This window comes from Aotus nancymaae, unplaced genomic scaffold (genome assembly GCF_030222135.1).
Source record: "Aotus nancymaae isolate 86718 unplaced genomic scaffold, 86718_ANA_hifiasm-v0.15.2.pri h1tg000079l, whole genome shotgun sequence".
NCBI lineage: Eukaryota > Metazoa > Chordata > Mammalia > Primates > Aotidae > Aotus > Aotus nancymaae.
The window spans coordinates 24,950,223-24,966,353 of NW_026988494.1; the positions used below are offsets into that span (position 1 = coordinate 24,950,223).

The 16,131-nt window shown below is 48.0% G+C and overlaps 1 protein-coding gene across 3 annotated transcripts in view; it reads left to right on the forward strand.

The window, feature by feature from the left end:
* The window catches only part of DPYSL2 (dihydropyrimidinase like 2), a 139,687-nt gene that overhangs the window by 113,611 nt on the left and 9,945 nt on the right, over positions 1–16,131 (forward strand). For all 3 annotated transcript variants that reach the window (XM_012435149.3, XM_012435150.3, XM_064368713.1), the window contains exons 8-11: positions 2,411–2,531; positions 11,808–11,964; positions 12,319–12,460; positions 15,401–15,571. In XM_012435149.3, the coding sequence (XP_012290572.2) occupies positions 2,411–2,531; positions 11,808–11,964; positions 12,319–12,460; positions 15,401–15,571 (591 nt within the window). The remainder of the gene's footprint in view (positions 1–2,410; positions 2,532–11,807; positions 11,965–12,318; positions 12,461–15,400; positions 15,572–16,131) is intronic.

The following is a 16,131-nucleotide window of genomic DNA, read 5'->3' on the forward strand; positions in this document are numbered from 1 at the left end:
GACATAGTTTCACTGTGTTGGTCAGTATGGTCTCGATCTCTTGACCTCGTGATCCGTCCACCTCGGCCTCCCGAAGTACTGGGATTATAGGCGTGACCCACTGTGCCCGGCCAGGATTTTCCCTCATTTTCTGCCCAGAGGATTGGAAAGGACACTAGAGACTGCAGAAATCTGGAACTGAACCGTCTGTGGCTGGGAGGAGTGGCAACTGAGCCTGCATGCTGATCGGGTAGTGCCTGGCATTGTGGGGATGCAAAACAAGAAAGAAAGGGATCCTTTTTGAAGGGACTCTGGACAAGGCGGGGAGAAAGAGGTTAGACACAGAGTAGAGAGATAGAACGTGACAGCAGCTCTGAGCCGTAAGACTGATGTCTGGGAGGAGAGTGGGGACTTGGAGATGGGGGCAATGACGAATCCTTCTCAGGGACGGGCACTTTCCAGCATGCCTTGCAGAGTGATAGATGTCCTGACACTGCTGTGTGTCCCTGGACATGTCACTTCTCTCTCTGAGTTGCCTCATCGTTAAAATCAGAAGATAGGCATAGTGGCTCATACCTGTCATCCCAGCACTTTGGGAGGCCGACGTGGGAGGATGGCTTAAGCCCAGGAGTTCAGGACCAACCTGGATAACAAGGCAAAACCCCGTGTTAGGATAATAAATGGAGTAGTCACCTGTATCTCTGGGAGGTACTGAGGATTCTAGTGGGGTCCATCTCACACTTCACACCCCAGCACGACGTCCCTGCCCCCGCCCGGTGCTGCCAGGCCACCGGGCATCGCTGTTCTAAGTGGAGAGAGAGGGCGTGCCCTTCAGCTGTCTCAGGAATTAAAAACATTTGGGTGTCTAATGAAGTTTTTCAAGAGCCCCTTGCTTGGACTCTGGATTTCTAGACATCCCTCTTCACATAGTTGATGCCTGCAAGGCCAAATGTGAATGAAGTTGTCTCAGCTCTGCTAAATTAGATTACCAGTTAATGCAATTACAGAACTTAATCTTTTGACCAAGCTCTGGTGGAGACAAGGTAGCTAATTCAGTGATAGGGGCTCAGTTATTTCTTGTGAAAAATAACAGCATTCTGTAGAACAGCCTAGATTGAAATACCATGAACATAAAATGAAGTCATTTATTTGCTCAGCAAACATTTTTGAGCACCTGCTGTGTACCAGGCAGGACATTGGGAGCTATTGGGGGCGGGGCATGGAAGATACTAAGCAGTGAGTAAGCCCCAGCCCCTCCCCTCTGAGTGCAAGCCACAGCCCTTCTGCTGGGATTTGGAGAGGGAGCCAATGATGTTCTGAGATCTGCCATCCACAATTTTACCTGCTCCTTCCCTTGTCTGCTGCTGATTCCTCTGTAGGACAGACCTTAATCCAGGGAGTCTTCCACAGTCATCACGTGGGATTTGAAATGTCATTCCTCAGAACATCCGATTTAAAGTGCCAGATTATTTACTCGAGCAGTTCTCCAATCTTTGCTGAAAGTCGTACCAGGCTATGGCTAGCCACGTTTGTGCTTCACACACAGGGGCCATTGGTGCAGACAAACGCGGCCCGCTCTGTTCCCGGAGCCCTGTGAGGCTGCATTGTTTTGTGGGTGATGCTGATGTCATTCATGAGCATTTAATGGGAGCCCAGCACAAACACCGCATCACTGAATGTCTTGACTTGAGATCCTGGGAGCAGAATGAATGTATGGACTTTAGAGCAATCAGTATCTGTGCACGGTGGTTCTCAAACAGTAGTGTGAAAATCACCCACACTGCTGGATCCCACCCTCAGAGTTTCTAGCCCGTGAGTTTCTAGTCCAGGGCAGAACCAGAGAATCTGCATTTCTTACAGACTCTGGGCCAATGCTGATGTCACAAGCTTGCTGCCTGCACCTGGAGAAGAGTCAGAAGGGAATTTTCTTCTCGCTTTTTTTTTTTTTGAGATGGAGTGTCACTCTGTTGCCCAAGTTGGAGTACAGTGGTTCCATCTCAGCTCACTGCAACCTCTGCCTCCTGGGTTCAAGCGAGTCTCCTGTCTCACACTCCCTAGTAGCTGGGATTATAGGCACCTGCTGCCATGCCCGGCTAATTCTTTTGTATTTTTAGTAGATACGGGGTTTTACTGTGTTGAACAGGGTGGTCTTGAACTCCTGCTCTCAGGTAATCCACCCGCCTCGGCCTTCCAAAGTGCCTGGTTTACAGGTGTGAGCCACTGTACGCAGCCACAGGACGGAATTAGTTCAACAAAACTAATGCTGAGAGACACAGGACAAGTCACACTCCTCTGAATTGTTCCTTGGGGTAGGATCTTGGAGACTCAGCAGCCTTACCTTCATCTTAGCCTCCATCTGGGGTGGAGGATAAAGCTAGGGGCTCTTGAGGTGGGCTGAGCCAAATTCTCATGCTCTGCTGCTGTTCTGCAGGTTGAGGCCGAAGCCGTGAATCGTGCCATCACCATTGCCAACCAGACCAACTGTCCCCTGTATATCACCAAGGTGATGAGCAAAAGCTCTGCTGAGGTCATCGCCCAGGCGCGGAAGAAGGGTGAGTGCAGTGGCCGGACTGGCTGATGACAGGCAGGCAGGTTTGGGAGGGAGAGGGGGCTCTTCGCCGGGGAGGGCTCCTTTTCCAGACCCTCATGCCAAGTGGGCCACTTGCACCATGTTCTGGCATTAACCTAATTACAGCCGGGCAAGGCAGGAGCTCCAATTTCCTCCTCTGCTCCACTGCTGCAGCCTTGTTAGTGTCTATTTAAAGCCGTGTGCACGTGAAGGTGGCGTGGGCAGGCACACGTCCCCTAGCCCCCATCGAAGAGTTGGACTTACTTTGATGTGGTTGAAATAAACGATGCACATACAAAGATTACGTCATTTTCTATCCACCACAGAATCCTTGGTGGTGTCATGCACCTCCCCTCCAGGGCTCGGAGTGATTTCTGCTGGGGTATGTAAGGCAGCCTTGTGGGGTGTGGGGATGCATTTTGCCCCAGACACTATCACGTCCAGATGTTTTGGTGCTTGATAAACTGTCTCGATGCGTTCTGAACTGAAGCTGGTTCTCTGGTATTACGAGGGCGTCCTTTGAGGAGGGTCCTGGAAACAATAATTAAGCGTAGCTTCCAGTGCTGCCTCTAGGGGACGCCCCACAAAGCACCTCATGCATTATGAATGCAGCTGAGCCCTGTTGTCACCTGCTGCTGACTACATGAATTTGGATAATCACATGACGTGTTTTATGCTTGGGAGTTCTCTCCTGGTACAGACAGCCTGAGGGCATGCCATTGATTTTGATGGTCGATCTTGGGCTGATAGGAAATGAACATTATAAAAGGGCCCCCTTCTTTCTTCCTTCCTTTCTCCCTTTGATGTCCCCTCCTCCCCTTTGTCTGTTGGGATCTCTCCATCTCTGTGTCTCCCCTTCCCTTCTTTCCTGATTTCTGTTTCATTTTATCTTTCATTCGACTGTCTTTCTCGGTCCCTCTGTCATTCTCTCTCGGTGTCTCTTTCCCTGTTAGGCGGGAACCCTTTGACCTCTATGGCTTGGTTTCTACTTCTCTGATCATGTGATCCACATGAATCAAGGTGGGCTGTGGGATTTTTTCACTGGTGGGTGACTTGCTGCCAGCCCTGGAACAAATTGCTCAGTGACCACTGAGTCATCTTGTTCCAGGAGATGATGACTTCCAGACGGACCCAGCAGCTCCTGGCCCTCGTTCTTTGGAGAGCTCCTGGGGCCTCTGCTCTTAGGCTTTGCATCAAATGGTTGCCACCTTCCTGTCTTCTCCTGGTACCTTGAAGGACTTGCCTTTTTGAAATAAGAAACCATTCACCAAAATAATGTAACCTATTCAGAATGAGCTTTGAGTTTTTTCTAGGAGATACTGTGGATGACAGTGGAGTCAGTGGCCCTGGGTCACCCCATTTGCAAGAGCGTTTGTGGGAATCGGCCTCTGTATGGAAGGCCGGCCATGGCACCCATGCCCCCATGTAGCGTGGGGATGGTTGGCATAGTGTCTGAAAGGGGGAAAGAGTGAGACAGCTTATTTTATGTATTTTACCACTGCGCTGTACCTAGATGATGGTGATACATGAGTTAGGCTAACATTTCAACATAATTTTGGGTAGAGGCCTTATCTAAAGTTTATTCCATATTCAAACACATGCCTGTCCCAGGCTTCATTGGGGCAGGTGGAGTCATGGGCCAGCCCTGCCACAGGCCTCCTCCTCTTTGTCCCTCAGAGTTCTTCCCACATGGAGTTGTGGAGCTGGAATGTGTTGTTGGAGTGCCCAGTTTGGTCCTAGCACCCCAACTCAGTGCCCGGTAACCCCGATTTTTTTTTGAGACGGAGTTTTGCTCTTATTGCCCAGGCTAGAGTACAATGGTGAGATCTCAGGTCACTGCAACCTCCGCCTCCTGGGTTCAAGGGATTCTCCAGCCTAGCCTCAGGCGCCCACCACTACACCCAGCTAATTTTTGTATTTTTAGTAGAGACGGGGTTTTACCATGTTGGGCAGGCTGGTCTGAGCTCCTGACCTCAGGTGATCCATGCACCTTGGCCTCCCAAAGTGCTGGTATTACAGGCGTGAGCCACCATGCCTGGCCAATCCTGTTGTCTTTTTAAAAATTTATTTTATTTTTGAGATGGAGTCTCACTCTGTCGCCCAGGCTGGAGCTAGGCAAATGGTGTGATCTCGGCTCTGCAATCGCCTCCTCCTGGGCTCAAGTGATTCTCCCACCTCAGCCTCCTGAGTAGCTCGGATTAAAGGCACCCACCAGCATACCCGGCTAATTTTTATATTTTAGTAGAGATGAGGTTTCACCATGTTGGCCAGGATGGTCTGGAACTCCTGACCTCAGGCGATCCACCTGCCTTGGCCTCCCAAAATACTGGGATTACAGTTGTGAGCCACTGTGCCTGGCCACACCTGTTGTCTTTATAACTTTGACATCCTGTATATCTTATGGGGTGAGCAGTAGGAGGGGACTTTAGTTTGTTTTCTTCCAGAGCCTTCTGAGTGTGAATCTAACTGTACCCACACCATAGTTCCTAGGATGGCATTTACATTCAAACTGTTACCCTTTAATTCTTGAAAGCCTGAGCTTTAGACAAACCTGAGCTGCCAGAAAGGAATTTGCAATGCATTCAGGTGCTAATGAGCAGGATGAGAAGTCCTAGCTAACTTCCTAGGCTCTTAGGCTGTCTCCCATCTTGCTGGAACTTCCTAACAACTTTGGGAGGCAGCCCTGGCAGGAATTTTTATATTTTGTTTTACTTTGCAGCTAAGTAAACTGAAGCTCAGAGCTCATGAATAGTGGAATTGGGCTTGACCGGCAGGCATCTAACTTCAGGCCACAAATATCCATGTTAATGTTTGACTGACTTACCTTCATGCTTTGAGATGATTTTAATACGGTGATGCTTGTGATCTGTGTCTGTTGGGGCTTAGTTCCTTAAGAAGCCTGATTGAAAAGGTGGCCTGACACCCAGAAGAGATATGGGTAATTTACAAGCCAGGATTCCCAAATAACCAAGAAGGAAACTCTGGAAGGGAGTATTAATTGTTTGCTGTCTGGGATCAGTATTCGTTCTTGGTTCAAACCCCAGCTTCACTGTATACCAGCCATGTGATGCTGGGTGCTTCCTCATCATCTCCACCTGTCCTTTTCCCATCTGCAAGGGGAGGATAGTAACCGTGACTCATTTCACAGGGTGATGATGATGTGTATTACATGCACTCTGAATGAAGAGACCCCCTAAACAGGCTTTGTGTGAGCAACATGACTGTTTATTCACCCAGGTGCCGGTGGGCTGAATCTGAAAAGAGAGCCAATGGAGGGCAGTGGGGTAGGAGTTGGTTTTATAGGTTTGGGGTAGGTAGTGGAAAGTTACAGAAGTTAAAGTTCAGGATGTTTTTTTGAAAGCCGAGGGGGGTTTTAGGGTCTGGAGTCATGAGGTTGACTTAACAGTTGAGCAAGGTTGGTGACAAAGTCCAGTTGCCTTATCAGTTGAGGTGGGAATAAGGAACAATAGAAGAATGTCTCCAAGTTAATTAGGCACCGCAGGGGTTGGTCATTCTTCCCTTTTGTGGTTTTCCAGTTACTTCAGACTTTCTAGTTCTAGGAACTTATCTGGAGGTGTACGTGCGGGTCACAGAGGTTACCATGTGGTCCATGGCGCAGTCAGCCTAAAAGACCTTACAATGTGTAAATGAGATAACGCAGGTAAAGATGGAGAAGAGAAGCGTGACCAGTTATCATCGTGATTTACAGGATGAAGGGGCTGGAGGGACCTTGAGCTTGTGAGCAAAGCAGAGCAAAATGCCTGCTGACCCTGGGCAAGGGTTTTCTGCTCAGAATTGTTTGTTCACTTCAGCTGGGTTCTTCTGGCCCCTGAGGCAAGTGTGGGCATTGCCACATCCCCCTTTCTGATGCTCCATTTCTTCCTCTGTGAATGGAGAGATTCTAAATTCATTCAGTGAACTTTCATGATGTGATATTTCAGGCCTGTGTACCAGGAACAAGAAATGATCCCAACCACACTTAGCTCTTCCACTTGCAAGGGAAGGACGTTGAGTAGAAAGTCACAGGGGAAGGTTGACAGGGCCACAAAAGGGGTCAAGTCAGGAGGGGTAGAGCCCAGAAGGGAGCCTCAGAGGGGTCAGGCTGTGTTAGCCGACTTGAAATTTTTCTACAAATACGAGCTTTGAAAAATCATAATCCTGCCCTGGGAGAAGTAGGAATGTCTCCTTTTCTTAGTGATCCACATGAACCTCCCCAGCCAGAGACCTGCCTGTCCAGAATCTAAGACAAGAGAAGTTCAGGGAAGTGAGGGTATGAGATGAAACAAATGAGAACCGTTTTCCCATGCCTGCGTGACCCAGTGCGACTGCATCTTGCCTTCCCTGAGAGACATGCTGCTTCCATCAGTCGCTCTGAGCCGTTCAGCAGAACGGCGTGTCATCAAACCAATTTGGCATCTGAGGCAATGAACACAGAGCTAGGACCAGAAGACCCGGGGCCATTTTACTCTTGAAAAGAACTTAGACAATGATCAACTTAATAGGCTCATTTCATGGAAGAGAAGTAGAAATGCAGAAATGGAAAATCTTGCCCTAGATCATGCAGCCTGTGGGAATTAGACACCATGATTCCAGAATCCTGGCAAGCTCTCTTTCCCTGGAGGGCCCCTCCTCTAGAATGGGCTCCCTCTGACCACATTTTGCCCATGTGTGAAATCCAGCATGACTGCTGATGCTGTCCATATGTGAGTGGTGGCCTGTGGGCAGTGCCTGATGACCTCATCTGGTGGACATTCTTTTCCATCCTCCTCACCCCACCCCCATAACCCAGGTGCAGAAACATTCAGGATGTTAAACCCTGGGAACTTCAATTTGAGATAAGACTTCATATGTCCTGGGGGTCAACAGGAGTGACTCAGGCATTATGAGAAGCACATGGTCATGGAGCCTGTGAGGACCACCTCAACTTGGGGATGAATCCTTAGTTAAGCTTATGTATGATGTTGCAATCTTGAACAGAAAAGGGGAGTGAGAGGAGAGGAGAGAGGACAGTAGCAGGGAGGGATTTATTTTAAAAATTATATTTAAGGTATCAGTTCACACAATTGTGGGGATGGCAAGTCTGAAATCTGCAGATTAGGCCACAGACTGGAGACCCAGGGAAGAGCTGATGTTGGCAGTGGAGTCCAAAGGTAGAATTCCTTCCCATTCTATACTCTCACTTTAACAGCAGATGCTCTGCAAGGTTGGGAATTCAGTTTGCATTATAATTCAGCCACTGGCAGAATGAGATCCTACGTTTGCTTTTCAGCCACCTCAGCTCTGCATCTGTGAGACATAAGGGCAGACATAGAAACTTTTGGGTCATTCGTGTGGTATTTGAGCTGGGAATTTGAATCCCTGAATTCATTCTTTTTTTCCCCCACTTTGTCTAGCTTAATCAGGAGCAACCAACCACTCTCGTTAAACTTGTTAATTTGACAAAAATGTTTAAGGTATGCGCTACACAGTCACCTAGAACCTTGCCTCTTAGAAGTCTTTGGGAGTATTTAGTAATATTTTCTGTATCTCTATTGTCCCATCATGCCCTGTACTCTCCCCTTTTTACTACTGAACATAGAATCATTAATGTCTTTAATCCAATCAGATTGGAGAACAATTTCAGAAACCTGAGAACCCATTCAGAAACCTCATTTTTAAGATGATGTTCATCTAGAACCACTCTTGCTATGAAAACCTGACAGTACAGGCCCCAGGCTGTTTGTTAGGATCTGGCATGAATTCTTGCAAAGGTGAAGGAGAATGGTGAGAGTATATGTGAGTGTCTGTCTGTCTGTCCAATCCAGATGGTTTTCAGTCTGCTTTGATGGCTACATATTGAGCTACAGATACCTGGTTTTCCACAGTTCCCACTTTGGGTTTGTTCTTCTGCTTCTCATCAATGGGAAATGACTGCCAGAGCTGGGAGCTGTCAGGCATTTCTAAATCCCAGCCTCGCATTTATTCTTCATGAATGCACATGGGCCCCAGGCTGGTTGTAAATAAGCACCGGCTCCATCCCCTGCAGTTCTTGGCCGTTTACTAGAGAGCCTGCCAGAGGCTGGCTTGGTCACATCCTTCAGTTTAGACTTTTCCCTGGAGAAGAAAATCACGAAGGTTTAACGGGCACTAAGAAAGCATCAGCAGTGTGTTTAGAGAAGTGCAGAAGGGCCAGTTCAGCTCAGTCCATGGTTTATTATTATTAGTGGTAATTATTTCTGGCATGCAGTTAGTTCCAGGGTGTCTATGGCCTGGCTGAGCTCTGGAAGTGCATCCCCCAGCTCCCTCCTATGAATGTTGATAGACCCAGGAGGCGAGCCCTGGATGGGAGGCTCCAGGCCCCTGGGGATGGGATGCAGAGACCCTATATGTAGATCATACTCTCATGGAGGTAGAGGCCTTGTACGTGACGGCTAAACTCCTGTCCCCCATTCTGGGACTAAGGAAAGAAAACCCAAAAGACAGCAAGGGCCTCTGAATCCCTCAGGGAATTTGAACAGAGCAAAGTAGAACTGAGCCCAGGATGCCTCCGTCCCTCTCCTAGCATCCACTGCTCCTGCCCCTGAATGTCCCTATCTTCGCTTGGCTCTGACCCAGCGTCCACTCAGCCTTCGCTGAAGGAGGCAGGTTCTGCTCAGCATTGGCGTTGAAAGCTCTGACCCTGTTTTGGGTTTTCTAGAGGCTGAAGGCCAAGTTCATTCTCTTGAAGTGAGGTACATGTTCCTGTGCACACAGAGAAGGGGGATCCAGCCCCTCATAGAGCCATTCCCCCACCTCAAGTTGAGTCATGTTTCTCAGGGACAGATAAGCCCGCGGTCAGCAGCATTCACCCCCATGGTATTCAGGCCCCTTTCCAACCAGCTCCTCAGACTCGTTTCCAGAGGCAGGGAGGAGGAGCAGGCACAGGGAGAAGACGAGCGTCGGCAAGTTACAGGAAACTCAGGAAAATGTTTATGTGTGCCCAGGGATTTTCAGAGACCATCTAGCCATTCTTCTTCTCCAGGTACCTCTGCTCTCATGAACTTCTTCATGTGGACAAAAGCAGAAAGCCTTTAGGGCCCCGTATCCCTTGTTTTCCTGAGACTTACACAGCCCTCACCTTTGTGCTTAGATGGACTGTGGCCAGCGGGACCCCCAGGCCTGGCTGGGTCTGGAGAGTTTTGCTGAACCAGATCTGTTTGATGCTTGAACCAAAAGCAGGGAGCTGGAGAGATCCTTTGAGAACTGATGGCTGCTGCTGTATGGGTTCTGCCCAGCCATTTGCATTTTGTAAAGGTCCTTTGCGCGGCCAAGGCCTTCTCATTATGTGGTGTTTTTCCACTTTGGGATGAGATGGAGTGGTTTGTGCAAAAAACCTGATAGCTCTTTGCACCAGCTTTTGCCTGGGAGGCTTTGAGCAGGTCAGGAGCCAAGGGGACCCTCCCAGGCCTTCTGAGCACCTAGCATTGGCCCTTTGCTTCCTCTGGGGCTTTCTTCTGGAGGAGGTTTCCCTGGGTTTGGAGTCCTCCCTCCTGCTGGGGGTAGGGGCGTGGTTGCTGGTGGCCTGGAGTGAGCTGCCTGCTGTGGCCTCCAGCGCTCCCTGGCTGAACAGCGAGTCCTTTGTGAAATTCCTGAGGCAGGAGGGGGCAGCTGTGCAGAGCCAGCTCTCAGAGTGGCCTGCAGAGAGGGTGTCATGGTGTATCATCAAGCGATAAGGCCTTTGGAAAGGCTGTGGAGAGGAAGGGAAACACATTCCTGACTGTGGTATGTTTGGCCTCGAGGGCCCTGTGTTTGGAGAAGCAGAGGAGCTTGGCTGCATTGTTGTAGGGTGAATTTGACAAAAACATTTAAGGTATCAGCTACACAGTCACCTAAACCTTGCCTCTTAGAAGTTTTTGGGAGTAGCCCTGTGCTGGGGGGAGCCAGTGGGAGGTGAATTCGGCTGACGTGGGATCAAATTCCAGCTTGGATGCCTTTAATTAATAACATATTAGGCCATTTAATCAATTTAACACACATTTACAGAGTGCCTACCATATGCAGGCAGGTAAATGATCTTCAAAGTGTCTCCATCAAGTGGAAAGTCAAAAATTCAAATCTGGGTAATGACTGGAAGGGAGGATGGGATTCTCAGAAGGAAGGTGTGATACCTGAGTTGTGTTTTGGCCGATGTTAAAGTACATCAGCTTCCAATAGTGAAGGGCATCTGATGCTTCAGTGAGGAGGGTTTTTTTTTTTCTTTTAAATTCTTGAATGCAGAAGGGCTCCTTTGGAAGATTTTATGCAAGATAATGGAATGGAAAGATTATATTTTAGTAGATCACTCTGTAAGTGTCATGTAGAGTGGATGGAGAGGTGGGGAGTGGGGTTGAGAGAGCAAACATAAATCTAAGGTTCAATTGGGAGGCTCATGGGAATGAGCTGGCAAGAAATGATGAGGGCCTGATTTAAGGAACGAATGTATTGAAGGCACTAAAGTACTGGCATTTACTGAATGTACATGAGTCTCAACTTTCTGGCTTACATCTGAATGCACAGAGAAGAGGACATGATCTGAGCATCAGGGAGTTGACGTTTGTCTTGGACATTGCATTAATTAAGTTAGGCTAGGCTTCCGGAAACTCTGAAATCCCAGTAGCATAATGTCCAGTTTGTTTCTCACTCAGAGTTGGCTGTGAAGCTGGTGGTTATGACAGACAGCTTCTTCCAGGCAGTGACTCAGGGATCCAGGCTGTCTCTTGAGCAGATCTGGGGGGTTATGTATTTGCCCTGAAATACTTTAGCCTGGTAATGTCATGTGTGATTTCCTCTCACAGACCTTTAGTCGGAGCTAGACACTGAGAGGGGCTAGGAATTGTGAAAAGCTTGCGTGAATGAACAGGAAGGTTAAATTTGAGTGCCACAGGCCATGCATAAAGAATCCAGATGGCACCTGGGACTGGATGCTTGGACACCATCTGAAGAGAAGATGAATAGAGTTGAAAATAAGCAGTGGAGGCCACAGAAGCCTTCAGGATGTCTGGAATCCTCTAGGGAGGGTGTGTTGATTGAAGAGCAGGGGCCGAAGGTGGAATCTTAAGGAGCTCATGTTCATGGGTGACAGGCTGGCTGAGGTACTGGATTTCACCAGGCCTCAGTTTCCTCATCTGTGAGGTGAGCCTAATGTTTCCATGAAGGGATAGTGAGAGTGCTGGATGCTGCTGGGCCAGCAGTGGCTCCTCATAGGGGTGGTTTCCTTCCTGCTTCTTTGTGTTGGACTGAACCTTGTGTGTTCTGTTTTCAGGAACTGTGGTGTATGGCGAGCCCATCACCGCCAGCTTGGGAACGGACGGCTCCCACTACTGGAGCAAGAACTGGGCCAAGGCTGCTGCCTTTGTCACCTCCCCACCCTTGAGCCCCGATCCAACCACTCCAGACTTTCTCAACTCCTTGCTGTCCTGGTGAGTCCTGGCAACTTGTTCACACTTCACATTCTCGGTCTTTCTCAGCCCAGATCGACCTGTTAGGTGAAAACTACGTGGGGGGTGAGAGCAGGTGTACAAACCCGGAGGCCCTTGTTCACCAAATTAGGTTGGCTACATGAGTACAGGGAATTGTCATTCTAGCACCATTTTGGGAGGGGATTCTGGATGCAAACCCAGGCGGTCTTGAAAGTCAAGCCAAGTGGGTGGAGGAGGCATCAAAAGGACGCCACTGTGGTTGGTATGGCATCAGCCATGGGACAGCCCACCAAATAGTGTGGGCACACGCATCCTGGGGAAGCTACAGTGCCACATTATGTGTTTTCTCTGCAGTGGAGACCTCCAGGTCACGGGCAGTGCCCACTGCACGTTTAACACTGCCCAGAAGGCTGTAGGAAAGGACAATTTCACCCTGATTCCGGAGGGGACCAATGGCACTGAGGAGCGGATGTCCGTCATCTGGGACAAGGCTGTGGTAAGGAGCGATGGCTTCACTCCTTGGTGGCTCTCAGCCTTCTTTGTCCTCCTCATCTGGGGGTCCTGGGGTGTGGAGGCCTTGAAATGACAGTGGAGGACATCCTAGAAGCCAGTACTTATGTGACACTATTTCTGAGGGTCAGGAACCTTAGACCTCTCCTTATAGGTCATTTCTTCCTAAATGTTACATATGTATTTCTTTTAAATAAATTTTTAAAATTATTTTCAGACACGGTCTTGCTCTGTCAGCCAGGCTGGAGTGCAGTGGTACAATCATAGCTCATTGCAGCCTCAAACTCCTGGGCTCAGGTGATCCTCCCATCTCAGCCTCCCAAGTAGCTGGGATCACAGGCGCACACTACCACATCTGGCTAATTTTTATTTTTTGTAGAGATGGGGTCTCACTATGTGTATATACAATATGCATGAGTGTGTATATAATATTGGCATCATAAAGCTGGGTGTGGTGGCTCATGCTTATAATCCTAGCACTTTGGGCAGCCAAGGTGGGTGGATCATTTGATCCCAGGAGTTCAAGAGCAGCCTGGGCAACATGGCAAAACCCTGTCTCTACTAAAAATACAAAAATTAGCCGGGCATGGTTGCGTGTTCCTGTAGTCCCAGATACTTGGGGGGCTGAGGCAGAAGAGTCACCTGAACCTTGGGAAGTTGAGGCTGCAGTGAGCAAAAATCAGGCCCTCCAGATGGGACGATACAGTGAGACACTGTCTTAAAAAAATAATAATAATATTGGCATCATACATATGATTTTATAATCTGTTTTTTTAAAATTCATATATCATGGAAATGTTTCCACATGCTTAACTATACTTGAAAAAGTTGATTTATAATAGCAGACTCTTCCATGTGAATGCTAAACTGGGACTCATTTATTTATTTGAGATGGAGTTTTGTTCTGTCACCCAGGCTGGAGTACAGTAGCACCATCTTGGCTCCTTGCAACTTCCGCCTCCGAGGTTCAAGTCATTCTCCTGCCTTAGCCTCCTGAGTAGCTGAGATTACAGGCGTGTGCCACTGTACCCAGCTGATTTTTGTATTTTTAGTAGAGACAGGGTTTTACCACGTTGGCCAGGCTGGTCTTGAACTCCTCATCTCAGGCGATCCACCTGCCTTGACCTCCCAAGGTGTTGGGATTACAGGCATGAGCGACTGTGCCTGGTTGGGACTCATTTATAATTCTTTCTTTTTTTGGAGGCAAAGTCTTACTCTATCCCCCCAGGCTGGAGTGTAGTGGCACAATCTTGGCTCACTGCACTGTCCACCTGCCGGGTTCAAGCGATTCTCCTGCCTCAGCCTCCTGAGTCGCTGGGATTAGAGGTGCCTGCCACCACATCTGCCTGATTTTTCTATTTTTAGTAGAAACGGGGTTTCACCATGTTGGCCAGGCTGGTCTCGAACTCCTGACCTCAGGTGATCCGCCCTCCTTGGCCTCCCAAAGTGCTGGGATTACAAGCATGAGACACCATGCCCAGCTACATTTTTAATTCTTTGGTTGAACATTTATGTTTTTTCTGATATTTTTTTCTTCACTGGGATGTCATCCTTGTAGATACATCCTTGATTATGTTTGTAGGAGAAATTTCTACAAGTGGCATTGCTTGGTTAAAGAATGTACATATTTTTTACATTTTTGATACATATTTTAAAAGTTCCTTCCAGAAAGTTTGTACCGCTTCATACCCCACCAGCAATGTTTGTCAGTCCCTAGTGTCTTTACCACCTGGGTGTTATCAGCAAAAAACCATTATTTGCTGATTTGATAGGTTAATTTTGTGTCTCATTGTTTTACATTTAATTTCATCAATTACTGATTAGAGTGAAAAGTTTTTCATATGCTTATTGGCCGTTTGTACTTTTTTCTCCTTCTTAATGCCAGTTCATTTCCTTTGTCCAGATTTTTTTTTTTTACTGGCTTTAGAGTGGGTTTGGGAGGGAAGGCACTTGAGGAAATGTGACTGGTACCTAAAACCACATGTGGGGCTGAGACTTCTAGGTTGGCTAGGCTAGCAGGTGACATCTGGCCAGGCATGGTGGCTCACGCCTGGAATCCCACACTTTGGCAGAGTGAGATGGGAGGATTGCTTGAACTCAGGAGTTTAAGACCAGCTGGTCAACATAGTGAGATCACATCTCTAAAATAGAAAAAAAAAATTAGCCTAGTATGGTGGTACATGCCTGTCTTTCCAGCTACTCGAGAAGCTGAAGCAAAAGAATTCCTTGAGCCTGAGAAGTCGAGGCTGCCCTGAGCTGTGATCACTCCACTGCACTCCAGCCTCAGTGACAGTAAGACCCTGTCTCAAAAAAAAAAAAAAAAAAGCCTAGATTTTTGGCTGCATTTTGTTGAAAAGGACAGCCAATTGGGCCAAATGATATTTCCTAAAGAGGCATTACCACCCCTGCAAATTACATGAATTTTTTTTTTGTTTTGAAATAATCATAGATTAAGAAGAAGTTGCTAAGACAGCACAGAGAGGTCCTGGGCACCCTTCACCTTGCTTCCCCCACGGTCATGTCTTCTGTAATTGTAGTATGATATCAAAACCAGGACACTGACAGAATGCGTGGGCATAGCTCTAGGCTCTGTGGCCACCTGTGGGGTCATGTGACACCACCACCATCAAGACGCAGGTCTAGTCCAGCACCTCAGAGACCTCCCTCTTGCTGCTCCTCCCCTCCACCCTCCCTAACCCTGGAAGAACCCATCTAGCCCCTCATCTGTTCTCCCTCTCTACCGTTTTATTTGGAGAACGTTATGGAAATGGAGTCATATAGAGTGTGACCTTTGAGACTGTGTTTCACCTGGCACAATGTCCTTGACATCCATCTAAGCTGTTGTGTGTATCGTTTTATTGCAAAGTAACTTTGTAACTCGTTTTTGCTGTGTGCCTGGTGTGCTGACCTGTGCTGTCTTCCTCAGGTCACTGGGAAGATGGACGAGAACCAGTTTGTGGCTGTGACCAGCACCAATGCAGCCAAAGTCTTCAACCTTTATCCCCGGAAAGGCCGCATTGCTGTGGGATCCGATGCTGACCTGGTCATCTGGGACCCCGACAGCGTGAAAACCATCTCTGCCAAGACGCACAATAGCGTAAGACCTGTTAACCATGCAGACCCCATTCAAAGGAATTACAGTCACAGAGAGACAGACAGAGGGAGAGCCCCAGGGTTTCTAAAAAGAACTCACTGTGATGGGAATGCACATTTCCTGAGGATGTTATGATTTGCAATTTTCTTGGAAAAGAATAGTTATTTCATTTTCTTTAGTGAGGTCAGTAAGACTGTTAACTCTTATAATCATTTTGGAGTACCACAGTCTCTCTATAGACCTTTAAAGCCTCCAGAGTGATCCCAGGATCACTAGCAAAGCTCCTAGAAGTCAGAGACCATCCCATTTAGAGCCTCCAAAGCGATGCCAGGTTGTGCAAAGCTTCTAGAAGTCAGGGACCATTCCATTTAAAACCTCCACAGTGATGCTAGGATGTTCAAAGCTTCTAGAAGTCAGGCATCGTTCCATTTTCATAGTTTGGCACAGCACTTCTCATGGCAATACTTGGTGTAAGGGACCTCAATCAAACAGTGAGATGTCCTCTCCTGAGATGCCCACTGGGGATTTTGATCCTCTTAAGCCATTGTTTTCTTAGGCCAGTG